This window comes from Venturia canescens, chromosome 3 (genome assembly GCF_019457755.1).
Source record: "Venturia canescens isolate UGA chromosome 3, ASM1945775v1, whole genome shotgun sequence".
Lineage (NCBI taxonomy): Eukaryota > Metazoa > Arthropoda > Insecta > Hymenoptera > Ichneumonidae > Venturia > Venturia canescens.
The window spans coordinates 7,558,117-7,586,070 of record NC_057423.1 but is presented as its reverse complement, the minus strand read 5'-3'; the positions used below and the strand labels follow the sequence as shown (position 1 = coordinate 7,586,070).

At 40.2% G+C, this 27,954-nt stretch overlaps 1 protein-coding gene and 1 long non-coding RNA gene across 6 annotated transcripts; one reads left to right on the top strand and one right to left on the bottom strand.

Moving 5' to 3' along the window:
- Nucleotides 1-227: 227 nt before the first annotated feature.
- Nucleotides 228-27,587, bottom strand: mv (lysosomal-trafficking regulator mauve). Of its 5 annotated transcripts, none has more exons than XM_043414570.1 (28): nt 27,351-27,587; nt 20,592-20,899; nt 18,492-18,577; nt 13,116-15,826; nt 12,717-12,782; nt 12,023-12,177; nt 11,495-11,736; nt 11,233-11,402; nt 10,571-11,089; nt 10,331-10,435; nt 8,750-10,080; nt 8,280-8,600; nt 8,073-8,189; nt 7,436-7,897; nt 6,908-7,298; nt 6,269-6,702; nt 5,847-6,082; nt 5,419-5,753; nt 5,098-5,321; nt 4,722-4,883; nt 4,286-4,597; nt 4,027-4,177; nt 3,455-3,813; nt 3,157-3,343; nt 2,809-2,973; nt 2,578-2,714; nt 1,836-2,356; nt 228-1,641 (listed from the first exon to the last, which is right to left on the bottom strand). In XM_043414570.1, exons 2-28 carry the CDS (start codon nt 20,667-20,669, stop codon nt 1,440-1,442), a joined length of 10,179 nt encoding a protein of 3,392 aa, XP_043270505.1. In that variant the 5' UTR covers nt 20,670-20,899; nt 27,351-27,587; the 3' UTR covers nt 228-1,439. The 5 variants fall into 5 exon arrangements, with proteins under 5 accessions (XP_043270505.1, XP_043270510.1, XP_043270507.1 ...); XM_043414575.1 differs by having other exon boundaries at nt 10,331-10,432; XM_043414572.1 differs by lacking the exon at nt 27,351-27,587 and adding an exon at nt 23,482-23,927.
- Nucleotides 25,420-27,823, top strand: LOC122408049 (uncharacterized). Its single transcript, XR_006260347.1, has 2 exons — nt 25,420-26,002; nt 27,583-27,823. It is a non-coding gene; the product is annotated as an uncharacterized lncRNA (long non-coding RNA).
- The last annotated feature ends 131 nt before the right edge of the window (nt 27,824-27,954 follow it).

The window sequence follows — 27,954 nt, the reverse complement described above, 5'->3', positions numbered from 1 at the left end:
TATTAATTATTCAACTACGCTTTATTAACTGCTATGAAATTGCACATCTCTATTCATAAATTCTTCTATTCATAAATTAGACAATTCGATAAGTATATCATATTTTTAGTCAAATATCTCAATGCAGAGCATGTGACTTCCAGAGTATCTCCGAGATTGAATATTCTAAATTTCGTATCTAATGGAATGAAAGGAATAGGGGGCTGAAAGTACAAAAATCGTTTGAATAATAAAGACAATCTTCTTTTCTTTAATATAAAAAACCGTATTGTTACAATGATCAGTGCTTTAAAAAATGTATAAATATCTCAACGGTATAGAGTATGAAATAATATTTCTCTAAAATATTTTCTACGCATAACTGGGTTTCAGGCATTTTTTTGGCACCAGGACAATATTCTTTGATCAAATATTAACCAACTTGATTTTTTATTTACTTTAGTGGCACCTAAATTCGAGTTACGAATATTGGTCAAATATCAACCGCTATTTATTCCAAAATAAATAACTCTGTAACGAAAATTTTTGTTGAAACCCATGAATTATCGAAATTTCATGAATTCTCCAATTTCAAAGCTTCTTCGAATCCGGTAATAAAAACTTGAGATCAAAAGGAGGCACACAAAATTTCGGATTCGCCAATATAAAGAAAATGCGAATAAATCAAAAAATTTCAAACGTTATTGAATTTTTAAAATGTTTTCAATATTTTTTCGCTATTTCTCACAAACGAAGCATCGATTTTTTACAACTGTTCAAATTAAACACTAGTTCAGGCACTTTGACTTACGAAACGACGATTAAACTTCCGAAATATTCGAACTTTATAAAGAAAAAGAAAATTTTCCATGTGATAAAAAAACGAGTTACAAGTACAAAAATATATATGTAAATTTATTTTATATATTCAGATATTTCGATATCACTAGAAACATCGCGAGTATTTACGTTGACGCGAGTAAAAAGCGTGAAAAGAGAATAACGATGAATAATACTCCAATTTGTTGGCACATAAAACCAACGAGTTTTCGTGTTTCGATTTAAAAAATTGTAACAACGTCGGGAATAGAATGTTTTCATTGATCTGTGTTCACAACAAGAAAAAAAACAGCATCGCGAACAAAGAATCCGCATAATCAAGAATAAAAAAAAAACAGTTACGATTAGAATGTAATGTTTAAATTTAAATTGGGACGTATATGAAGTAAAGCCGGCATCGATAAAGCTTACGCGGTTTGGAAATTGAGTTAAAACTACGTCGACTGTCGAAATCGACAGTTTAATGAATATTGCGAATGACAAATCGCTTAGACTTTTATCTCTCGAGTCTTTTGATAAAACTGAGAATTCTCGGAATTATTAAAAAGGAAAAAAAATAATAAGTTTTATATACAATTTCGACAGTTTCACTCATCGATCAAACTCGAATCTTCTTTCTGTCAGAGGGACGTCAAATTGAAGAATTTTGGAGTCCCGTTACTCAAACGTTTCGTTCCTTCCCAAATAAGAACGGTTGAGTCATCCGTAGCTGCGTACAAGTGGTGCTGATCCAAAGCCCATGCAACTGCAATTATTGCACCGCAACCTTTTCCACCATTCACGATTTCCCGAACCAGCCTCAAATCCCAACTGCTCCACAGTCTTAAAAACATAAATTTTCAATTTTTTTTTGTTCTTTTCAGTAAGAAAATTATTAAATTCTGAAGCATTATGGATCATTCGAATTTTGTAAACTTAGCAATCGCTGCTCACGACTCGTAAACCAACTTTGTTGTATGGTTTTTCACATGAATTTCGTTTATTCCAAAATAGAAATCAAGAAAGGAAAAAAATACCTAATAACACCATTGTCGAGGCCAGTGGCAATGACATTGACGGAGATACCTTCGGGAGCGTTGCTATAGCAAAGAGCTGTGATTCTTCGTCTGGAGAGAACGGTGCCAACGGGTCGAGCATTTATAGTAAAAACTCGAAGTTCAGATTTATTTTCAGTACTATTTTCTACCATGGATTTAGAGACTTGACAAGTCACAGCTATGTCACCGAGAGTCTCGCTGATACTCAGGAGATTTATCGAGTGTCCAAGGTCGCAAGATATCGATCTAACGTACGTGAGACTGTTGAGATCCCAAATGACAATTAGGCCCGATGCGTCACCGGAAACTGCGATGCTAAAAGCTCGCGACAAAGCTATCACTTTCACAGCCGTTCTGTGAGCCAATAAAACCGTCGCCGGACCCGTGCTAAATTCTATTTTTCCCACGGCACCAACGTTGTAAGCGTGGACCGTTATTCTTCCGGACAAATGTCCGGCCCAGAGCTGTCCGCAATCTGGAGCTGAGCCAAGAATTGTTATCTGTGAAAATACAAGTTGCTTTACTTTTCTAATAGATACAAATTCTTGACTAAGAAAGGCACGAATCATTTGAATAAAAAATTAGGGAAATTCGATCAATTTCAATCATATTTGCTTGAAAGATTATTTTAACAAAAAGTCGAAACTCATTCGTTGCCTAAGCAAATTTCAAGACCGTTATAAATATTTTTTGATTCATCGGGAAATTTGTTTCCATTTACCGGATCAAATCCTGAGGACTTCATCAATGGTCTTGGCGGTTGTTCCTTTTTCGATTTTAATCTCGCGATCCCGTCGTTTCCGCCCCAGGAAGCTAGAGCTGCTCCCAAAACGGAAGTTCCGCTGAGCATATTCGTTCCTTGAATAAATAAGCGACGAATTAAATTCACTTTCGATTGAGAATTAATAGCCCATTAAAAAACCTGATAAATTTTCATCTTTTCATGAAGAACCTTTTTCTTTGTTGTATCCGAGAATGAGAGTCGTGCAAGTTGGCAAGCCGAAAACATCGCCGGTTGTTAAAGGCATTAAAGATGCCATCGGAGCTCTGTGTTTGTGTTTCCAGCACAGAACGGGTTCGTTTCCAGGCGCTCCGACGTAACTTCCCCATTTAATACCTGAAGGACCCGAATCACCATGAAAAACTGACAAAAAATCTGAAAAACTTCGACATTGATAAAGTCGAATTTCTCAATTTCGAAACAAAACTAACAGAAATGTCTAAATAAAAATTGTTCGATATACGTTCATGCAAATTCGTGTACTTTTGTTACTGCACTAAAAATAATTCATTTACTGACCGCTAACGCCTTCGATTACTTGAGGAATGCTGTTCGAAGGTGTGATCGTACTGACAGTTTGTATAGGCAAGGGGTGTTGAGATTTGAACAATTGTGCCGGAGTTTGTCCATAAGTTTTAACCATCGTTTCCCAGGCCTGACGTTCCAACGGATCGGCGATTTGTTCAACGTTGAAGCCGTAATAAGTCTGTGCAAAAAGATTTGAAAAATAAATTTCTGGATCAAAATCGAGTTCCCACTTTTATGATTAGCCGATTCGTCTGATGAAAAGGCAGAAAAAGTTAAAAACGAATATTACCGCGGGATGAAAAACGTTAATGGCTTCCACGGCGGGTCGCCCGGTCTGTCGGAATCCAAAAACGAGATCGATCCAATAGGGCAAAACTTCGCGAACGAGATCGGACTCCAAAGCGGCTCGATGAGCGAGAATGAAAAGTCGAGCATCCCCGCCGCACCAGGGCGGCAATTCGACGTCGCCAACTCTGCATCCATTTTGACGAGTTCCAAAATTGAAACCCTCCGAATTGAGCAAAAATTCGGGGAGATAAAAAAATTCGGGTATCAACTCTTTGACGTCTGTCGTTGAATCGCAACTCGTCAGACGCCACGTTGTGGCAAGCGCGTGAAAAGTTCGATCAGGAATGTCGAAATTGTCGTCTGTCGGACAAATTAACGAAATCTTATAATTTTATGCTACAACCATCAATTGAGTCTAAAAAACGAATTTAGCAATTAATTCAATCCAAATTTGGAACAATTTTCATACACTTTTTTGTAAACATAATTATTATGGGCTGATATTGATTCATGCCTTAATCACATTCCATTTCGATTGTTCATTAATTTTGTAATTTTGTCTTTCGTTTTTACCTTGATAGCACAGGAACATACTCGTGAACGGTGGCAATCGGACCAAAAAGTGTAAAACGGTACCGGAATTACTGTAATGAGAACCGTAATGAAAAGGTTCTTGGTTGAGAGCGATCAAATTCAATCCTTCGGCCAGAGCTTGTTTAAGATACTGAAATTTGAAGAAACCGAATGAAAGTTATGAAAAATGTCAATATTTACTTTCATTATTCACATTACTACAAGACGTTTGAACTCCCGTTAATTTTCCAAAACTTACGTTGTAATTGTTGATATAATGTTGCTCATTTTTTTTGTCTTGTACAGCCATAGGACGTTCGAAATTTCGGTAAATTTTGGGATTGTTCAGATCAATTTTGTCGTTCGTGTAGTCCGAAAGAACGAAGGGAAAAACGGGATATTGCATTAAATCGTTGTAAGAACGTCCGGCCAATTTGTTCAGGCAAGTTACGTATTCCCAATTCGTGAGCGCTCCGCTGCGCCAAAGGGCCAGAGCTTCGCCGAGGTCATCGCCGGGAACTCGACGCGGTAGATTGCAAGCGGACAATTCCGTTGCAAATTCGTCTCTTTCCTGAAAAAATAAAAAATAGTTACGAAATTTTTTCCACAATATTTATCCATAATTAATCCATTCCTTGGAAGTCCTTATAAAAACGAAAATCTGGGTGAGTTCATGCAAAGTTTCCTCTTCTCACCTTCGACGTGTTGAACGCCAGCAAATAAGTCCGTCCGGTAACGAGAAATATTTCGATCGCTCGCTCCTGCAACTGATATCGCCTCCTGTGCAACTCTCGAATATCCTCGAGTCTCCAGGCCGTGCCACCTGCCATTGCCAGTTCCAAACCTCCCAAAGCGATCTGCAAAAAAACAAGTTTGAAATAAAATCAAAATTTTTACTGATTCACCAAAAAATCAAAATTATATGATTCCAATTTCTTCCAACAACGTACAAAACATTCGTCAAAATCGTAAATGAGTGATGCAACAAGAAATTTGAAGTCCGCTTCGAGCAAATTGATGAAAAGTCACAAATAATGTGAAACGTAATTGCATTGGAGCGTTGAAACTCACGTCAGTGTGCAGAGGCATGTCAGGATTGTCCGGAACAAAGTAAAGGCACGTTTCGCCGATCAGAGCTTCGCCGGGCAACTCGGCTCGCGGCGTGACAACTCTTGCTTGTGACATTTTGCGGATTCTCTCGCTCGTGTGCAGTCTCTCGATCAGAGCAGTTGCGTTCGTGTCTTGGCGGACTGTCATGAATAAGTAGGACAAAGGCCCTTCGCAGTTTGCAGCTTCTGAATAATAAAAAAAAGCACAGAGAAAACATAAAAAATGAACATTTAAACAAAATTAATGAAAATATTTCGATTTTCTTGTAACTTGGAGCCTCACCCAATTTCGCCTGATGCTCAGGCATCAGGAATCGTTTGTCGAACTTGAGATGACATCTCTGCAATCGAATTCTCACTCTGGCAGGTCCTTCCGTAGGATCGAGTTCCCAACTGCGTGGATAACAGTCAGGAAAATACCAAGGTGCTCTCTCGTGGGTCAATCGTTTCGCCAGATCTCTCCACCGCGCGATAGCCTGAGCTTCCATTGCTCTCGAGTGTTTAAGTTTTTCCATTAAAACTTTGCGTTCTCGATTCTGCTCTTCGACCACAGAGCGGGTTACCGTCATAGCGTTTTCAGCCAATTGTTTCGCTAGCAGGTCGAATCTATTACCAATTCTAAAAACAAACAATGAGTTAGAAAGTTAGTAGTTATTGAGTATTTATCAAAGGATTTCAGTTTTATTTTCAAGTAAGTAACTTTCATTTTACCTATGAATCGCCGACAAATAATTCTCCAGCCAAATATCCCGATCCCTCATGAGCTCGCGACGGAGCATCGCAAGTTCTTCGCCCCACAAACCAGGAGTGGCACGTTCAATACCTTTCACGAGGTTCCAAATATTCAAAGCTTCCTTCAATTCGGCGCACACCCTTGCGTCTGCACTCGGCATCTCATCGCGTCGTCGCAAGAGGTCCCAGAAGAAAACAGTGAATTTTTGTTCCACCTGAAAAGGAACATTGTCCAATTTATCAATTTGTCGGTATTTCATAAAAACTTTTATCATTTTATATATAAATTTGAATTACAAAATTTTATAAATTTCAAACTCAACGAATTGCAGTTTTATTGGAAAATGATAAAGTTGCAAGGAATTGGCGAGATTCCTTCGATTACTTCCAAGTGAATTTACCTGCGGGTGAATTTCAAGGAGCGAGGACAAGATTTCCCGTCCCCGAGGTTCTTCCATCAGCGATCTGACTGCATAAACTCTCGTATTGTTGCTCTGATGCGGTCCGAGAAGCCAGACTAATATTCTGGCAGTGTTTTTCCGAAGGAAAGGTTTGGACGACCAGGAGCCACCCCAGTGATTTTTCTTCTCCGAAGAGCTCGAAAGACCATGCAGCAACAACGAAAATAGACGCCTCGTGAGTTGCAATTCACTGGTTGACGGAGCTTGATCCGCGGTCGTTATAAATTCAACGGCCCTCAACAAAACCATCCTCAAACGTTCGTTGATTTCCCCTTTTCCTGGCTCACGCGTCGTCGTGTTCATTCCACTGTGGAGACTCCCGTAACTCGAGGAACGGGACTCGTGGTCGCTTTGTTCACTGGAAGTTGTGAGTACTGCAAAAAAATGATTGGAAAATACAAAATTTTGGAAATTTTTTGACTAACTTCAATTTTCTTGAGACGATATAAAAACGAAACAACGACAGAGCACTAAATTTAATGAAAAGTCTTTTTTAATCTATTCCATTTCTCAATTAAAGTAGAATTTTTCGTTTTTAAGCTCCGTTCTTCTGCGAATAATTTACACGAATATTTTTACCGGAAGTGAGGTAAGTGGCAGACGCAAGATACGACGCAGTACTTCGTAGTCTGAATCCCGAATTAGTGGAAACTTTGGACATGAGATTGTCGAGTTCGCCGTCGAAAAGAACGACTTGAGCGTCTCTGACGACCGCGACGCAAGAAGTGCTCGTTCCGCACTGAGACCGTTCCTTCAATTCAACGTGGTTCAAAACCAGATGTAAATCGTAGACAGCTTGCATTTGATGACTTCCCGGTGACTCCAAAAGTTTCGTAGCGATCGCAACAAGCAGAACGTGGATGTCGCTGAACAAGGACACAGAATTGCCTTTGTGGGCACCACCGACGAGCGCTCGAGCCAATGATTCCACGAGACCTTGTTCCAGAAGCATTTTCAAACCACTTGAATTCTGTGAACCCGTGAAAAAAACCCATCAAAGTTGAGAAATCGGTCGATTAACGATTTCATTTCCACGCAGATTTTTGAAAAATTTTCGAAAATTCAACTGATAGGTAAACGTGGAAATTTTCGTGGAAGGTTTTTTACCTTGGCAACGACGTCAGTGATGAAAGAAACCATTGGCCTGGCGATGCTGGGATCGGTGGCAGCGGCTTTTGTCATCATCGCCAACAAGGGCGGCATCGCAGCGAGGGTTGGGCCTCTGACAGCGAGAACCTCCAGAGCACGAATAAGTGCATCGCTTCCGGGGTAAAGAGCGATCTGATTAGCAAGATGCATGAAATATTTTTGTTTGATGAATTTGTTGATTTCTTCGTCACTCGCTCGATGCAAATAGGCTTGAACGACTCTTATCAATGCTGTGCGAACTCGAGTGTCAGGATTGTTTGCCAGCACGAGCAACAGTTCGGCTCGTAACACGTGCTTCAGTACCGAACCTACTTGACTGTCTGGCAAAACTCGCAAAGCGTCTCGCAGCAACAGAAGCAATCCTTCGCACACGAGACCTTGGCAGGCTCGTCTCTCGTCCGTCCAATTCGAAATTTTCTCCTGAAATCATAAAAAAAAACGTTCAAATATTTACGACAATTTTCTTCATGAAATTATCTAATTTTTGCAATTTTCAGCTCACAGATTCGACCATTGTATTTCGAATATTTATTTGTAGAAAAAGCAATAAAAAGCGAGCCAAAATAAATAGAAAAAAAAAGTGAATAATTTTTACATTCGTCTGTTGATTCGATCCATCGCTGGCAGCAATTCCGGAATCTTCGCCTCCGCTCGTCTCTTTCGATGGTTCATTGCGTCGTTCCTTCCTCCTCGCTGCTCGGTCTCTCTGAATCTGTTTTCGAAAATAATTTTGAAAAGATTTGTATCGTATCTTCTATGTTATTGAATTTATGAGAAAATTTAAATCTGGCAGGTTTCTTACTTGAACGTTTGTCAAGGCTTTATTGAGCTTGCTCGTCTCCAAAGTTTCAAGGGATTCGTCGGACGAGCTAACAGTCGCGACGGAGCCAATTTTCGCATTGTTTTTCTTCTCGTCCAAAGAAGGTAACAAAAAGTAAATATTATGACGAGAATGTGTGACGTAAGTTTCCGATGCTTGATGAACCAGAACCAGGTAATCGGTGATCGCCACCAAATGAGCAAATTCAGGCGGAGCGCCCATGAGGGCACGTATCAATTCGACGACCGCATTTCCCGTGGTTGGATCCAGCACAGCTCCCAAATCTTCGTACATAAAATGTTCCTGGAAATAAACGAAAGAAGGAATAAAAATCATAAAAATGAATAATCGACTCATGAAAAATGTTGAATTAATAAATCGATTGATAAATCAATGAATTCATCGGTCAATTTAAAATCATTTTCGAATGAATTCAACCGCAATGAATTTACCTTACAGAGCATAAGAATAGTTTCGACTATTCCAACGCGATTGAACTGCGACGAGTTGAATTCCCTTTGGGAATGCTGATCGCGTAAAAGAATGAGAAGAGCCTGAAGGAAGAGATTGAGCGAATCATATTTTGCCCAAGTTCTCCAAGCGCCAAGAGCGCCTTTGACGAGTTCAGGGTCGGTGACGACAGCTTCAGAATTTAGTGAAACGGAGTGATTTCCAGTGGCGATATCTTTGATGAGGATGGGGCTGTCACAGGCGGCATCGAGGATCGCTTTGAGGATGTGTTTTCCAGCGTGACATCTCGGAGACTCTAATACTCTGAGGAGAAGTGAAGGTCCGCCTTCGGATCGATATTGATTGAGGAGTTCGGAGTCGCTGCGAGCGAGGTGAAGAACGATGGAGAGGGCGAGAGCTTGCTCTTCTTCGGTGGAGTTGAGCTCGACGACGCGTGCGAAAAGGTACAAAAAAATGGGAGTTCCGCCGATGAGAGTGGCGGCGGGAACAAGGCCGCGGTACTGTTGGCACTCGAGTTTGGCAGCGAGAATAGGAGAGATCGAAAGGGGAGGCTGCTGAGATACGCGATGCTCGGGAGCGGTGACAACACGGAATCCTGGCTGTCCGGGAAACAAATTTCTAACGACGTTAGGATTCGCTATCGCTTGTGGATAAAGATGAACGATTTGGGGATTTTGAGCTTCGTAAATCAACAGAAGATTGTCCTGGAGCTCGCCGAGGTGAGAATTCGTCGCGTCCATCACAGAATCCCAGTCGATTTTCGTCTCGCTTATTTTCGTTTCAACCGCGTGTCTCAAATACGTGCCACCGTAAGATTTTCGCCTTCCAACGTCGAATTTTCCACCTTCAAACTTCAGTTCCCGCACGCCGTTCAAAGCACCGGACGCTATCAGCGGCGCAAAGTCCGGTTTTACGGTGTTCAACACGCAATCGGCTAAATTCGTGTAATTCGGACCGAGGCTCGCTAAATAAAGAGCTTTTTCGCGAGTGAAAACGGGACACCGAAATAGCATCAAATTTCCCATATACCAAGCTCCGCTCCCGCTCGGCCCCGTTTGCCCGACGAGGACGCACGTCGTCACACGTTTCCTCACCAGCAGACCGTCGAACGCCAATTGCGCTGTCGCTTCCCGCCAACCGTCGATCCAAATCGTCACCTCGATCACCGCACTCCTCTTGTTCAAAATCATGTCCTTAAAATTGAGAGCCAAATGATGCCAACGTCCCGACGGTAACATCCCGTTTATCGATGTCTCAGATATCGTTCGATTAGTTTTGTCATCCGGACGTGTCAAACGAAGTATCAATTTATCTATGTAAAAAACACAATTATTATTAATAGATATTATTACAGAAAAATAAGTCGAAATAATATTTCTATTGTAAATAAACGAATTAATATTCGAATTCTTGCTTTCTTTTTTTTGTTGCTGACTCGTGAGCACCGGGTCTGTGAAGACCCAATCGATTTTGGTATCTCGAAGTTGACGAAAAGTCGAAAAATAGTTCGAGCTCGTGAAAGGGGTTTCAGGGTAAATAATGATTTTTCGAAGAGAAAATACCTGATCTTAAATCCAGCCAAGTTTCTAGAACTAGCGATTCGAAGCCAACGGACATGAGGTGGATTATCGTTGTGGGCGTAGGCGGCGAAACGGAGCCGGCAACTACTAACATAAGGAAAACATTTTAACGACGATTGAAGAATAATAATTTGAAAAAATTGACAATTTCCTGTGCAGTGATCTCAAGCGATTTTTCAGTGGAAAATCTTTTCGTAAACGTAAATAATTCTTCATACAAACCTTCGCGACTCCAATTGTCGGAAAGGACGCCCCAATCGGATAAGTTTTCGCTCCCGGAATCGAGAGCAGGTGCAACAGAGACGGTGGTTCCGCGGCCGCTCATGGACAACCCTCTTTCGACGCGAAGCCACATCGAGGCGGAGCATCCGTTGAGCCAGAGTGGCCAGGACAACTCGGGTCCAACGGGTAAACACGTTGCATGAACGGACCAAGGGCTACAAATGCCCGAGGCCAAGTGTTTCTTGCGAAAGTTGTTCACAAGATTTTCCGCCTTCTCCGGATCTTTGTCCTGACTCTCGTTGCTCACCGTGACCGTTTCCGGTTCTCCGGTTACCGGAAATGGTAGAATATAATTCGGCTGTGGACGGGATGCCAAAACGAGACGAAATAGTGGCTCGAGCAACGGCAACAACGGCGGTGATCGCACTTTGAATAGCGAAAGATACGTCACAAGTTCCGATGGCGAAATTGACTGAGTTGCCAAAAGCATAAAAACTTCGAGAGCTGCATGTTGCAAGTCTGTAAATTTCATCAAATCTATCTCGTTACGAAATCTTTTTTATCCACTTTTACCGAACATTACACACGAATAATCGATTTTATCATTTTTCAATATTCATTGCCAGTCATTTAAACCAGTAAACAATTCGATAAAATAGTACCTTGATATTGAGGATCTTTGCTGATAAGAATGTCTTTAAAACCTTCGAGAATTCGCGTTATAGCTCCAGACCCAGCGAGTGCAGCGCAGCTGGAAGCACTTTCGCGACAAGTTACAGCGACGCGTCTCAATCCGCCGGTTACGATGGCTCCGCGATCGCCATCCAAACCTCTGAAATGGAAATGAGAATGAAAAACTGGCCTCAAAGCCAACGTTTAGAATAATCACCGTAACCCTCGTCCCCATTTTTCCAAGAATCTTACTGTTCGCTAAAGTGAATAAGGAGGTCGACAGCGAGGGAGCACAACGCAGGATGAGCGTTCGCGTGGCCTCTCGGTTCAACAACCGGGCCCAGGGGATTTGGCTTCTTCGGAGTCGTGTTCGAAGGGCTGCGACCTTGAACCTCGATATCGGCCTCGTAACCGTCATCAGCTGTCACGTATTCTCCATTGCTGCTTTCTTCGCCAACACAGTCGGGCAGAGTGTCCAAGGTCATCGTTGGAAGCTGAGAAAATCGAAGATCCACATTATTTTTGAGTTTCTACACAAAATTCTATTCTAATGAAAATCGAATGTGAGCCACTTTCACCATAAAGTTATTCAAATATTGATCAAGTGATTGAGAATAAGAGAATTTCCGATTATTACGATTAACAATGGTTGATTAAAAAAAAAAAAAATTTTACAGCAATTACAATTTTAACGAATCTCAATTGTGTGGAGATTTATTATAATAATTGATATTTTTTGTAATCATGCAAACGAAGATGAGAGAACTGTCCATAGCTTACTCGAGGTCGGGTCGGTTGTGGCATAGTTTGTTCTTGGCTAGGCCTAAGCATGGAAACTCTGAGCAAAGCTTCGACCAGCATAGCAATTCCACGTCCTAATTTGATGCCGCCATTGATGAGTGCTTTCCCGAGCTCCGTGACGACGTCGCAGTCACCTAAATTTCGTCCACAAGCCATTTCACTCGGTATTATTAAAAATCAATGTTTCAACAAGTTCGTAATGAAAAATAGCCAATGAAAATAATTACTATAAAAAAAAAAAATCAAATCCAGTTAAAGCGATGTGGTTTAAAAAGTTCTGGACGATAATTCGCGAATTAATTACAACGAGTGCAAAAATATTTGTCGAATGAATGTAATTCTAATGGGAGTTGTATATGGAGCATGAAAAAGCGACGTCCACGACGAATCTCGTGATTAAACTGGGGATATACTTGTCGCTGCGTTCCTCTATTTTACCCCGTACAAATATTTCAATAACAGATGCCTTTGACGACATACACCAACGAATGTACAGAGATTCGAGTATCTTAATCCTCACAGCTGTGACCAGAGGGTCATCACAGCAAAACAGCTATTGACAGGAATAAAAAGAACGTCGAAGCTGTGACAAAGTTCTTTTCTATATAAATTCATTGTCAGGCATTACATCGATTCAGTTATGAGGCTATTTTATTTATCAGTTTATACTCACACAGTGGTGATGTCAGGCAGCACGTGATTAAGGCCTCGATCAACCGGTGTGACGATTTACTCGTGTCTGTAATGCGAAAAATACATTCGTCATACGTCATCGAAGATTTTTCTCGTAAGAACGGTCAGATTAAAAAAAACGTCGGTAATTTATTGTGGTGATTATTAGCACAGGTAATTTCATGCGATTGTAAGCTTTTTAAGGACGTCAAATAGTGTCAGGCACTGCTAGGAGTTTCAAAACGTCTGCTCGTCATTTCAGTGCTTTTTCATTGGATAATTTTTTTACTACAATAAGTTTGAGCTCAGATGCTCAGGGTGTTTTTTTTTCGAATACTCCAGCAAGTGGATGTCGTAAAAAAGTATTTCTGTTAATAATAATCAATGGGATCGTTCGAACCTTTGATTTTATCAGTGGCGATGAGAACAGCGAGAATTTTGAAGAGTTTGAGCGATTTTTCGGCGAGGGGATGTTGAGAAAGTTCACTGCGAAATCGTGGGCTGGAGAGAGCAACGCCAGCAGCGGCTCTCCAGGCAGCACTGGCTTGGAAGAGGCAGACGTTATTGCGAAAATTGACGTCTGAATCGAGACGGCGAAGGTCCTTGTCGATTTTTTCACGATCCTGAAGCGTTTTGTCTTCTTCAGCGGATTGGAAAAGCTCATCAGAGGAAATGGTGTCGTCTTTAAGGCCTTTGGTGGATTCGTAGTTTGGATGAAACTGGTCCGGAGCATCGTCGATGTTGGTCGAATGATCGTTATCCGTGTAGGAATATTTATTATCGAAATTCGTGCAAAATCGATCGGCCCGATGTTTGCGCGTTTCTTGAATGATTTCCTGCAGACTTTGGCTCCTGAAGGTTTCTAGAAGGTCGATGAGGCCGTTGGTTTCCCTCTCGAGAGCGTGAAATAGTGCAGACAGCGCCGGCGCTTCGGAGACTCGAAGTTCTGATGGATCTTCGCACACGGATTTCCAGATTTCCATGATTACGACGACTTCGAGAAGGCTGTAAACGTGCCTGGTGAAACTGGGGTTCGGCAGCAGGCTGAGAGCATCTTCGAGGCCATTCATTTCGGTGAAACGTTCGCACATGGGCGCGTTTACGAGGAGGCTGGAGACGACGGAGAGACAGGACTGGATGAGAAACTCGGCGTTAGATTCGTGCTTTTTCTCGAGATAAGTGGCCTTGGCGCTGAGCAAAGTTGGATAGAAGACACGAAAGAGCATTTCTCTCCTGACGTGGAAGCTGGAATTGGGAGTGACTTTGAGAAGGTGTGACATAACAACGTAGGAGAGTTTAGGCTCGTCGGGGGTCAAAAGGTCGGCGTAAAGTTCGAGAAACTCCCAAGAATAGTTGGTTGGTTTGTTGCACGTGTTGCAGGTGTCCAGGCCAGGATAAGCGCCCAGTTCTTTGAAGAGAGTTCTCTCAAGGAGGGCGACGGAAGGTGCGTAAGTTTGGGGGTTGCGTCGCTTGAGAAAAGCGACGATAGAAGTGAGAAGAACTTTGGGTGGGAAGCAGCAGCAAGTTCCAGCCGCGGTGATGACTTTGAGGAGTCGAACTTGGAGCTCGATTACGAAGGAATGAGCTTCTTTGGTGAGCGAGGTGAGAGTCATGAAAAGAGAGGAGACGCAGCAAGTTTGTTGTGTTATGGTACCGACGAGGGGTTGGTGAGGATACGTGACGCCGAGGATGTCGAAATGATGATGGGGCTCGATGGCATCGGTGCAGGAGCGATGTCGAGAGCGTTGGCAGTGTCCCATGTGACAAAGATCTTGACGAACGCGTTTCAGGGCGCTGGTCAGGGCGCCGATCATGTCGATTACTTTTCTCGCGCGTGTCACCGAGCGGCCTTGATCGACGGAGGGCAAGTTTACGATCGCGAGGATCGTGCGTTCAACGAGTTTGCCATCTTGGCTCTCGGTGAAGAGTTGAAACAACTCGAGAAAGTCTTTGAGTTTCTCGGTGGTGCCTCGCTGATGGAGGAGGCAATAAAGAAACGTTATGATCCCATAAGTCGTCGCGAATATGAATTCCTGGAGCAGGGAGCCTTCCTCGGCTCGTAAAACTGTGACGGGCTTGCTGCAAGCGTCCTCGAGTAGCCTCAACGTCATTGGCAAGAGGCCGTTGTGGATGACGGCCGTCGTCGGCTCGTCCGCCCGCAGAACCCGTTCCATCGCACCCAGCATCAGCCTCGCAGCCGCTGCTTTCAGAGTCGCGCATTCAGTGCCGCTCAAGTTTGCTCCGTCGATCCCAAACTGCAGAGCCCAGAGCGTATCCAGAGCGAATTTGAGCACTTGGACAGCCGGCGTCTGCTCAGCAGGCGTCGCGTAGTCCCGCAAGCCCTGCAACAGCTGAATTATCAAGAGACTCGTCTCGAAATGGCTGATTTTAGTTTCCAGTACTTTTTTCACTCGCTCGTCGATAAAATCCTGCCAAGTCCTCCGGACCGGGCGAGCCGGGAGCTCGTACAGACTCGCTTCCCAACGATGTTCCTCGTCGCTTCTCACCACGGACGTGAAGTACTCAAAGTCCATTGGATTCAGCCGGATTTTCAGGGTCAAAGAGCGCGCCTGGTCGATCCCATCCGTCAAGACTTCAGACTCGCTCGTCCCTTTCTCTTCTCCCTGCTGCTGCTGCTGCTCCTGCAGCTGCTTCGCTTCTCCCCCGATTTTCGATCGCTGCAAATGCAGGCTCCTCGCCCCCGCCGTGCTCTGACGCCTCGTTCGTTTCCTCGACGATTGATGCTCCACACTTCGACTCTTCGCGCTCCCGCTTATCTTCCTCTTCGTGTGCGGAATTATCTCCACCGTGTCGACCGTATCGTCGTTGCAATGAAACTTCACGTAGGGATTCGCCCCCACCGAATCCTCCTCGTCCTGATAAGCCACCGGATAGAGCGCCACCAGCAACGCCACCAATTCCCGCCCACACGACAGCCCTCGGACTCCCAACAGATGCAACACCGCCAGCGAACGCCATCCTCGCTCTTCCACCAAATATCTACGCAATCCTAACAACTCTCCGCCGTCGCTACGCGCTGCACACAGCTCGTGCACGTCCGATAGTAACTCGCAGGCCACCAGGGTCGACACTCCACCGCCACCGACCGAACTGAAAAATAAACAATTTCTCGTTATTTCATTCACAAAAATCAGGAAATTTTTCTGTTTCTAAAGAAAAAAAGAAAAAAAAAAAAAATGTCTCAATGCTGACTCTTGAACAAAAGTTCTTTGTTTTTGACATCCACTCGTTTCCTTGGAGCGGTTTTTTTCAGGATTTTCTCCAAAAGTAATATTTAGTGAGGGAAGAATTATTTCGAAGGCTTCTGGCCCACTTCTGTCGGTAATTTTTCCAAAAAATCGCCGACGAAAAAATGACTGAAATTAGCCGTTTTAAACGTTTCGAGTTTTCTAAAAGTAAAGAAAAACGTTGACCTTGTTTATCTGCAGGCAAAAAAGGGTGAGGATGCTCAATATTTTAGTTGTTGCACGGGTGGATGAACGCGTTATTGACGTATTTTGTCTTTGTGCGTTATCTCTATCCGGCCGGTTTGAACAATTGCGAGAAACTGATTACGGACGTGAGTTTCTCTCGATTGAGGAAAAAAACGTACTTAATGATTATTTGAGCGTAATAATTGCGAATAATCGTGGCAAAAGCATTAATCAAAGTGCTATTATGAATAATTGGGAGTCTCGTAAAAAACGACAAAGTTTTCAAAAAATCATCAATCGTTCGTGTCGCTGCTTATCAGAAGCCAAAAAAAATGTGATACTTTTTTTATAGCAAAACAAAGTTTTCAAGAAATGAAATATTTGAAAAAACTTTGAAATTAAAATAAAAACGAACTCAGTCAAATCGAAAAGATAAGAAAAATTGAATTTTCAGGTCGAAATTCAGACCAAACGGAGGCAAATATTAGCGGTGAAGTTGACGCCCCTGCGATGGAGCTTTTTACAATGAGAACTCGGTGGAAAATTACCTCGATCTGCGGAGGTCTTATCATCGCCTCTACAGATGACCGTTATTATCTCTCCACGAGAATTGCTTCGTCGGGACTAGGACAATGCGACTACTCACTTTCTCTCGCTTTAATTCTTCGTTGTATTATGATCGTTGAAAAAAAAAACGGCAAAATCAACACGTTGCACGAATAACGTGATTTTCCTTCATTCGTGACGCACGAGGCTCGCGCACTCTTTTAATACCGTTACAATTTTACCTTGGATTCATTATTTACGTGAGTATCGAAAAATCATGAGGGAGGCTACGTTCGAAACGAGAAAATCGATAATTATGATGAAAAACTAAAATTTCTGATCGAACTAACGACTTCGAAGTAATTGACTGTTTCTTTGCTGTAAAAAAAGAAATTTGTATTTTTTCTGCTGATAAAAATGAGTCATTGACTTCGATTGACAGAGGCACGAAACCTCGGATTCTATTGTAAGATTATAATCGGTTTAACACTCTTTCGAATACTAATCACCGAGAATTTTTGTAAAATGTCAAAAGATAAGAATATTTCGTTGACATAAAATCGTAATTCTCGATTACTCGCGAAGAGTGCGAAAGTTTTTGCCTCCATTTACTCACGATCTCATTAATGATTATTTACGTCACACCACGGTGCATGACTCACTATCGTTTCATACCAGCGGAACAATATTAGGATTGTGATAGGTCGTGGCGAATTTCCCAATGCAAATTCGTCCGCATTAGTTTCATAATCGGAATATTATTGCCTTGTTTTGAGAAATCGTTTCAACGTTTATTTTCTCGTCATTTGACCCACTCCCAATGAAGTTCGACGATGCTTCAAACGTTCTCATAACACCAGGAAGAAACGTGACAAACCACAAAATTTTCTGCGTCATTCAACTCCGAGAATTTATGTCACGGTCACTTCAATAATAAAACAAAATTTCGTCATTTCCACTGACGTTTTCATTCGGTCAAACGTTTCTCTGATGTATCCGATTTTTTTTCTATTTTCCATCACTTTTGTGACTCCAATTTTCAAATTAATACTCCGAACCGTGTCCACGGTCTATCAACGCTATCGAATTCGTTCGATTTTCGATCTATCGTAGGATTCAGAAAAAAATTGAGCCCGGCTTTTGTATCGTTCCGACTGATTTTTCGATTTTCAATACTTCGTTTGGCTCGAACTCCACAAAAATAGGAAAGTAAACCGAGAATTCCGCGAGACGACATTTCTTGATTGTTTCATAAAATCTCAAGTCCCCCGAGGTAGGTTGCGATATCTCAGCGATGGGAATGGAGCTCGAGGTGGTTTGTTATGCACGCACATGATTTACACCTCTGCCCTCGGAGCTCAGCGACATGAGCTCGCATAATGCGACTCTGTTACGTAGCAAAATTATCAGCAATTGCATTCCCAGTGCGCTCGAGTTAATTGCGTGTGTTTAGAAATATATGCAAACGCAATCGAATGCCGAAGAGTGAATAAATCAGGGAATAAATCCGGTAACGAGGCCTGTGAACATTATTTAATCGAGTGGTTATTATTCGACATTTTTTTCACAGAATTTACCGAAAACGCTGCTCCGCTTCGAAAATACTATAAAATAATTTTAAAAATCGTCAAAAAATCAAGCATTTCGTACAGTTAGAAAAAAATTATTGAATATTTTTTAACCACTTTTTAAGGGAGTTTTTTTGGTGTACATGCTCAAACTATCTCGTGATTTCTCATCGAGCCATTGAACATAAAATTGTAAAAAAAATAAATGAACAGCGTGAATTTTCTTACCAGAATGAAAGCACATCCTTGAGATCACGTCCTTCCTTGACTTGGGCCAGTAACTCAGCAAGAAAAATATCGAGCCACGACGATTTCTAAAGAAAAAGAAAAAAACCGATGAAAGGAGGATGAAAAACCTGCAGAAATGGTGCTCGCCTCCTAGACACTGTTCTCTGCATTTACACAACAAAAAGTGAAGGCACTTGAAGAATTTCAATTCCATCGAGTCGAAAATGTCGATTTCGATTCGATCAAATCCACTTTAAGATTCACTTTGTTTCCGAGGTTTTAAGGAGTTTCGCTACAGCCGATACAATATTGCCATGCTAAACCATGCTAAAAACATAAAAAATTTCAAAAAGTTCAGAATTTTATAAAATTTGGTTATCATATTCTTTAGTGCCAAATTTGACAATGTAATTTTTTTAAGATTGCTAAAGTTCACGTGTACAAGCATAGCGTTTCCATATCTATAGGTATAAATCTACTTTAAGGTATTACCGGATATACTGGATGGATAGCCCCGAAAAAATTCAGCAACATTTGGAAAGTTATGAACTACAATAATCAACAATAATATTGCCCAAAAGTTATTAATAAATTGTTAAAAGAAAAATTTTTTTAACAATTTTACAGTAAACCCTTGTTTTTTTTTTACCTATAGAATGTGCGCATTTTTCTGCTCATGATTTTTTTCAGAATTTTCGTGGATTTTTAAAATTCCCTTTATTAAATTGTTCAAGTGGCTCTATTTGTACATTTTTGATCCGGTAACCTTGAGACTTTTCAAAACTGATGGTAAATATGTCTTCCAAAACATATCCAAAATTCAAATTAAGAAAATTTTTTTTCAACATTTTTTCAAGAAATTTCAAAAATCGACGAAAATTCTGAAAAAATTCATGGGCATTCGTAAAAATACACACATTTGATTCGTAAAAAAAAACAATAGGTCACCGCAAAATTATTGAATAATTAATTGTTTGAACAATGCGTTATTAACTTTTGGGCAATATTATTATTGATAATTGTTGTTCATAGCTTTCCAAATGTTGTTGAATTTTTTAAGATTTTCATTGCATCACGAAGTACGGAAATTCCAATCAGATTGAATTTTTGGTCGAGCTATCCATCGAGTTATACTTTAATGCGTAATTACTCGATAACTAAGTAGAAGAAAATTTCGAAAAGATTAGTGTCTTCGCACTCGATGTTGCGAAGAGGATTGATAAATTTCTTAATATTTATACTTCTGTACCGAAACTCCTCAAAAAGCCAGGAAACTTGTTAAAGTATCGTTGGACTCGGTCAGCAAGATGTAACCTTGTAAGTCATCCCGGACGCAAACGGAGGTAGTAAGCCGGTGTTTGAGCAGCCGCAATTGCAGCCAGCAACGTATCGAGTTACCATTTTAACTCGTTTAACGTCCAGCGAGAAGGAAGCTTATCACGAGAGACCTGTGATTCGTGCAGTTGGAGTTTTTCATCAAAAAATTGTGTAAAAAGGGGAAAAAATTATGGTCCGAGAGGCCGATTGCGGCTGAGTGAATGGTATTACGATTGGCGCAATAATTTCTCGATTTCCCTCAAATTAAGGAGTTTCGGTACAGGCAATACAATGTTGCCGTGCTAAACCATGCTAAAAACATAAAAAATTTCAAAAAGTTTAGAATTTTATAAAATTTGGTGAACATATTCTTTAGTGCCAAATTTGGCAATACAAATTTTTCAAGATTTTTCTTCTACACAGTTATCGAGTAATTGATCACTAAAGTTCACGTGTATAAGCATACCGTTTCCACATATATTTCCGGGCATAAGAAACCTGCTTTAATGCGTAATTACTCGATAACAAAGTAGAAGAAAATTTTGAAAAAAATTGTGTTTTTGCACTTGATGTTGAACAACATTATCACCAAGTTTTATCAATTTCTTAATATTTAGACTTTTGTACCGAAACTCCTTAATTCACAAAATGCACAAAATAAAGTTTCCCCTTTTTCCTCAATTTTTCAATCTCCATGGATCTTTTCCAGTTTTTTTATTCCCCGATTGAAAATTCTCCGGAACTTTCATCACGCGAGCGGAAAGCTTCGACCGTCGAGCTCACCTCGTAAGTCTGCGGTTCGGCGTGGATGAAGTTGTCCCAGAGTATTTGGAGTTTGTTGGACGATGCCGAAGAAGACATCGCCGTGCGCGACGAGCGAGCAGCGGGCTCGAGGGAGGCCGTGCTTCGAACGCTCTTCACAACTATCAAAGCCGCATTTTGACAGCACTGCTTTCCAGATTTTTTTCATTCGTTGTTCCCTTCCGACATTTTTTCCTGGCCGTTGGACACCGAGCCTCGACCGCCGGCGTGTCAGCGCGTCCCTTTCCTTCGTTTTCTTGTGTTCCTTTATTTTGTCTGGATGACGAAACCTGAAAGGAAAGGACGTGACATTTGAGAAAGTCGAAAATCGTAAATCCTCTTTTTTCACCTTCGGACAGACTTTTTCGTGATTGGGTTATTTTCGGAAGATTTTCGTAAAGAATGCTGATGAAATATCGAAAATTCATTATCAGATTAAATGAGTTATAAAGTTTGTAATTATTGCTGATAAAAATCGTGGATTATCGATGAAAACAGTCATTTAAAAATTTTTAGTAATAAACAAAGATCACTGCGTTATTTTCGCACCATTTGCATCATGAAATTAAATGAGTTGGAATATTCGTAATTATTATTGTTAAAAATATCGTGAATTTTCGATAAAAACAGTGATTTTCGAATTTTTAGTAATTTTAAAAAAATCTGGTCAATGTCTGTTGATTATTATTCGCAATTGTTTATAATTTATAACTATTTTAATAACGAGATTCACAACAATCAATGATTATGATAAGATTTAAAAAATTATTAAACATTTTTTCATGATTTTTCAAATCGACGATAATAATTATAAACAGTTTTTTTATTAGAAGAATACGCTGTTGCTACGAATAATTATTGTACGTTATCGATGTTTTTAACAATGGCCGATGTTACTAATGATACTGTTGTCATTAGCGGTCCGAGTACTTGTCAAAATAGTGAATAATTTGTTGGGATGATAACGAATAAATTTCTAATGATATGCATGAAGAAATCTGGTATTTGAGTAAAAAACGCAGAATTACGAGTTGAGAAGAAATGAATATCGCGTGGAACGTGCGGCTGGCGAGAGACGAAACCTTCACTGCCGGGATTCAGAGGCTGTTATGACCGCGATGTCGGGTCTCCTCGCACGTCAATACACGCATTAGTAAGCATAAAAGTGCAAAAAACATGTACACATGCATAAAAAATGCATAGACATACGTATATTTTGCTTATATAACTATCCCCCATATTCTCGTTTGACCAGTTAACGTCCTCGAGAAGCCTGAAAACTTCTACGTGCATACATACAGCATGAACGCACTGGGAGAAAGAGTGAGAGAGAGAGAGAGAGAGAGCACCAACCCCCGCGGTGTAGTTCCAATCATCACCGTCTTCGCGTCGCTGTCAACGTCACGACGGTTGCCGATTAGTGGCATCGCAACAATAACCGCCGAAAACTGAGAGTTTTTCACTTATTTTTTGAGGAAACGAAAATCGAAGTGAGATTTTTCAATGTTTTTCATCCTTCTGAACGATTTTTCATCAGATTTTGTAACAGAAAATGTTTCGGTGACTCGAACAAAAGTTCTTTTTTCATTAGTCTAATTTCGAACGGAATTTTTCTTCGTTTTTTACGTTTATACGTTTGTTAAACGTTACAATACGCGGGTGTGCTAATAATTTATATGACACGCTATTCCCTCGTGAATGACCACACTTATTCAACTATTTTTTATTAAAATCATATTAATCTCTCTCGCGATAATTATTTTTATCGTGGAACGAAGTGATGCACGAGAAGCGTTGAGATAAAAAACGCGAGCAAGTCAGCAAAGAAAACGGTCAAGAATCAAGCTCTCTGTGACAATTTTATCAAAGTTTCTCTCCAATCTCCCCCCTCATTTTGTATCTCTCTCTTCTTGCATCTTCAATATTTATATATTTATAGAATGCTCTAAAAAATGGTCAATCACACGAACGTTCCGGTATGTGTAATTGTTCTTATATACATGCGAAGTGGGATCGACCGAACTCGACCGAGAGGCGCCGCTCGAACTCTCTTATCCACCACTTCGTTCGCTCGCGCTGCTTTTTTCTCGTTCTTTTTTCACTCGCGAACTCCTTACCATCTCTAATGAACCGCACACTCACTCACCCCTACTTTGCACTGGAGAGACGAACCCCTTTCGAGCGAACAACATCCAGAGGTCAAATTTCCTTCAAGGGCAAATCTTCCGAAACTTACAGCACTTATGCAGAAAACGCAATTTTCCTCGAATGCTTTATTTGTTTATCTCACGTTCTCGGAAAAAAACACATAAAAATGGGATAAAACGCCTGATTTTAGCGATATTTTTTGTCGTTTTTGTGGTCAATTAATTTTCTCGAATTAAAATATCGTACAGTCATTTCAAGAAATTTCTTTATCGTTTTTTTGCATCTTGGAATTTCGGGTCACTTTATCAAAAGGCTCCTACCGGTTTGTAGTCTACTTAGAAAAAAAAGAATTTTAAAATTTCGGAAGAAAACAAGTATCGGAATAGTACGCGCATAAACTCACGCACACCCATTTATATACGGTGCAGAAAAATGTGTTATCTCGAAGGAGGAGCATATGACGCGAACAGATTCTCAACTGCCATTCGCTCGCTCGGCGAGAAAAGAAAAGCGGTAGTGAAAAAAGAAAACAAGAATGAGAAGAGCGCGAAATCACATTATATTGTCACCAAAACACACACACACACACACACACACAATTTTGTTGACGATTCTCAGCATCGCCCAGATAAATGAAATACAGCGTGTTCGGCTCGTGACATGTCATTTCTTATGTACGAAAATACGAGAAGAAGCGTGTGAAAAAATTGGGCCATTTATGTACCGAACTCTTTAATCTGATGAATTTGTTCTCTTTTTTCCTGCGGCTATAAATAACGTTCACGATGTTCACCAACTGAATTTTCGAATTCACTTTTTCGAGGGGAATAATTTCGTTTTATCATTTTTTCAACGATTTATTAGAATATTTTTATCCTCATTCATTATTGTTTTTTTTTATCACAAAAAAAAATTCTTCATTTTTCACGAACAAAACGATTCCGTTTTCACCGATTCACGTTTTACTTATAGTCCAATTATTTTTTTTTTATAAATATAATTTGACAAAAAGAAAAGCCGATTTCGTTTTGAATGTGTTTATTCGGTGCGAGGAATAATTGGAAATCACGTGGTCACATCCTTCGTCAACGAGAACCAAACTGTCTGTGTCGCACTCAACGATGCGACTGCCAAACTGATTATCTCTCTCACCAGTTTACTCTCTTTTCAGTCGACTGTTTGCAGGGAGGACGATCGTGAGATTTCGTATATCGCTCCTCGTTCCATCGTCGTGCAAACACAAAACTCCGTAAACAATAAACGAACGGTAAAAAATCTCAAAATTAATAAGAATGGAAGAAAATGAAAAGAAATTTCAATCAAGTAAACACTCGGGTTGGTTAAATCTTGAAAAACTGAAGTCGAATGAAAAATATTTCCAAAATTGCTGTTTATTAAATCTTGATAAATCTTAAGAATTCACAGAGCAAAACCCTCTCTAATTTTTCACACTCACATTGTTCACGAAATATTAAAATTAACGAGCGCTCGACAATGCGCGTCGCTGAAAAAAAAGCGCGAGTATGCGAGTACTAAGTGGAGGAAAGTGGCGCCCTCAGCAAACCTGCGGACTCCATGACAGTCAAGCAACTTGCTTCGATACTTTCTTCATCGAGTGTACTTTCACATGTGTCTTCGTGTTTTTACAAACGAAAATTTCATTTACCGAATGGCACGATTTTTGGGGTACTAAAAAATCTAGTTTTTACTAATGTACAAATTTAAATCGATGAAATATAAATAGTGATCGTAAAAATGGGCAACTCGAAGTTTTTTTTCGGGGTAAAGTATGCACGAGGAAACGAATAATAACGGCGGACAATGAGATTTATTTAACACGTCTGTCGAAAAACCATGAAAGCCCTTTTTTCTTTCGTTATTGCGAGAAATTTATTTCCAGTTGAATTTCAAGATTTTTCGCACAGGCGATCATCTTTTACTCGATTTTCCTTAATCCACAAACTCCTGCACTTTGTTCGTGAAAGTGTACACTCGCAGTGGATGACTCTTCGTGTCTATTTACCTTCGAATTTGTAAGCAGGTAAACTTGGAGAAGAAAAGGTTTCTCAAATCCGATAAAAGCAAGGGGATTATGATTCATTAAGAGCCTCGTGAATTTTCCTCAATTTGAAACAAAATCGTTTAACACTCTAATCAGCCGAAATAATTTCCAAAATTTCATCATCTTCGAAGCGTTACCAAAAAAAAAGAATATTTCCCTATTTAAAAAAATGGATCGAGAAAAAGGAAGAAAAAATACCATTTTTATTATAAAATTCGATATCTTGGAACAATTGCGAAGTACGAATGCGGTGAGTGATAAGAAATGTTTTATTCAGATCGCTTGATAAATTCGATCTTATCGCGCTGCTCTAAGCGCCACGATGAAAACAAATATTCGGGTGCAAAAAATGCCACGGACGTGGAAATATTTTCATTATAGTCAGCCACACTTGAAAACATTTCAGAAAGTTGCGCCGGCCATTTTTCCCCCTAACGAATAAAAAAATCCAAGTATTTCCAGTTCTTGAATCCGGCCCATAAAAATTCCGGTGCAGTAGCGTAACGATGATTTGTTCACGGTGCGAGCTTCGTTTTTTGTTCGGGTCACGTGATGCGAGGAACGTGACGACGAAATAATGGCTCTCGCGAATAGTTGTCAATGGACGACAAAAATAATCGCAAAATAAATAACTTTTAAAAATGTCCTTCGAGTTGGATGGGCATGTCCATATTTGCACCAATCATTGCGATTATATTTTATCGCCAGACGCACTGTAATTCGCTTATATATCTATATATAGGTGTATTATTTAACGGCGAGGATAAGCTCTCACGTCAAATTTGATGACCTCTCACAAATCCCTCGACCCGAGACTAAATGTGCTCAACAGAGATTACGCTAATAATGTTGCATTATCGCAAAATGATTAAGAAACGTCGCAGGCCACATTGAATCTTATCGGGACACTCAATTTTTTTCTCTGGGACACATTTTTTCAATCTTCTATTGCTTTTCGTTTTTTCCCCATTATTTCTTGAACTATTAACATGTTTTCTACCGCCTGTCGATCAGAGCGCCCCCTGGTCAATGACTCTCGCGATAATTTTCCCCCACTTCGGAAACCCATCAATCCCATTATTTCGATTGCCGGATTAATTTCGATGCCAATCATATTTCCATTGATTTTTAAATAACACTCGAGGAACGAAAATATTTGAGGATCTTCCGATCAAGGATTTTCGTAAGTACACCCGCCCGAGACTTCGTTCTCACGACATTTCACATTTTTAGGTTAGTTTTTCGTCGCACTGACATCGCGAGTGTGTTTCGCGGCTTGAAAAACAGTTATAAACAGGGATTGACAGAGATAAAAACGAGAAGTTCGTGCGAACACGTGCAAAACACTTCGGCATTTTGCACTCGAGTTTATTATTGTTACATTGTCGATTAATCTTTCCCAGTTGTTCTACGATAAATAATATCTCGCTCTCCTTCTCTTTCTTATTTCCTCTCTACCGCAAACCGCATATTCTCGATTGTTTCTCGTATTATGAGCGCGCTCGCGTATCTCAAGAAGTTTTCCTTTCGACAATATAATTATAATTCGTTATCAGAATTATAGCCGCGAAAATACCGATGTTTCGGAAAATTCTCAATGATCCGAATTAATAACAAAACTGCTGCATCGACTGGAAATCATTTGAGGAAAAATTCGAACAATGAACACTTTCAGCACCAAATTCGAAACAATGCACTATTCAGACGTACATTTAAAAATCAAAATACATCAACAAATTTTTCAAATTATTCGAACGGTTCAAATTTTTTTGCACCTGTCAAGTATTGTTGGAATTTTCAGACCATTTCTCGTAATTCGTCTGTTACTGTTATTTTTAGTAACAATTTTTTATGTTTCGATGAAAAATCGAACTCACTCGAACTCGATTTTTTTTAATTGGAAAAAAAAAATACGATTTCTTCGTGTAAACATGCATTTTTCAACATATGCCCCACTTTGGACGAATGTTTTGGCATTTAATTTTCGGTTTCGACCAAAAGTAAGTTTTGGGTCATAAAATATGGATAATTTACTGCAAAAAACGTCTCTACTTAAAAAATTAAAAAATGCATATTTACCGAGGTAACCCTGTATGCAGTTATAAGTCGGTGTCGGAAGTGTGCAGTCGAAGGGTTAATATACGATCGTTTAAGGCAATTTTTGAATATGTCAAGTTTGCTCAATATTTTCGAAGTCTTTGTTTTATCCGCACTCGGTGCTCGTCAAATTACACAGACAACAGGTCATGCATATTAAACAGGTCACAATCTCTTGACATATGTAATGAGATTCGCAATACACTTTTACAAACATTATATATGTAGTTATATATTCGAGAAATCGTGTACTCGGTGTTTAAATTGGCGTTTATTAAATTATAAACTCGTAGCTGTATAAACACGACCTTCGGATTGCCTTGTCAATTGTTGTGAGTGATGTACGTTTATGGCGAGCAGCTGTGTTGTTTCGTTCTGATTTTTGAGTACATAAACTTTATTTTCTTTGTAGGTAAATCAAAGTTTCAACTTACGCGCTCCCGCGAATCGTTTGGCTTCGTATAATCACTGAAAGTTTTTATCGACGATTGCTTTTTATTGCAGTATAGATATGTACACACGAGTCGAGCCCCCGTTTTATAAATATCTTTTTAGAACATGCAATAAAGTATTAAAAAATGATGTCCTCGATCTTTCATTCTGTTCATTTGCTCATGTAAACACAACACCAATGTAACCTCTTGTTTATTTGTTGAATTTCCTCAGGCACATACACACTACACCGTTCTGTTGTTTCTCCCCGTTACTTCGCGAGACATGCACTGGCTCTCCATGCTCAATGCTCGTCATACTCCATTGATGGATGTAGGCACCTCCGTGAACTTAGCCGACTGGTTTCGGATTCGAACTGTTTCAAGGTGCATCGTTTGTGGGGCTCTGATTGTCGGATCAACATCGAAGCTTTTGTTGGAAATTAGTTTAATTATAGAAAGATTGAAAACAAAAATTAGAAAAAAATTAAAAGTAAATCATTTCGTGTGATATGTCAGCCGATTTTTTATCGAATTGTGAAATATTATATATTTCTTGCAGCTTAAATCGTTCATTGGGAAAAAACATGAATTAAATTCTTGTATA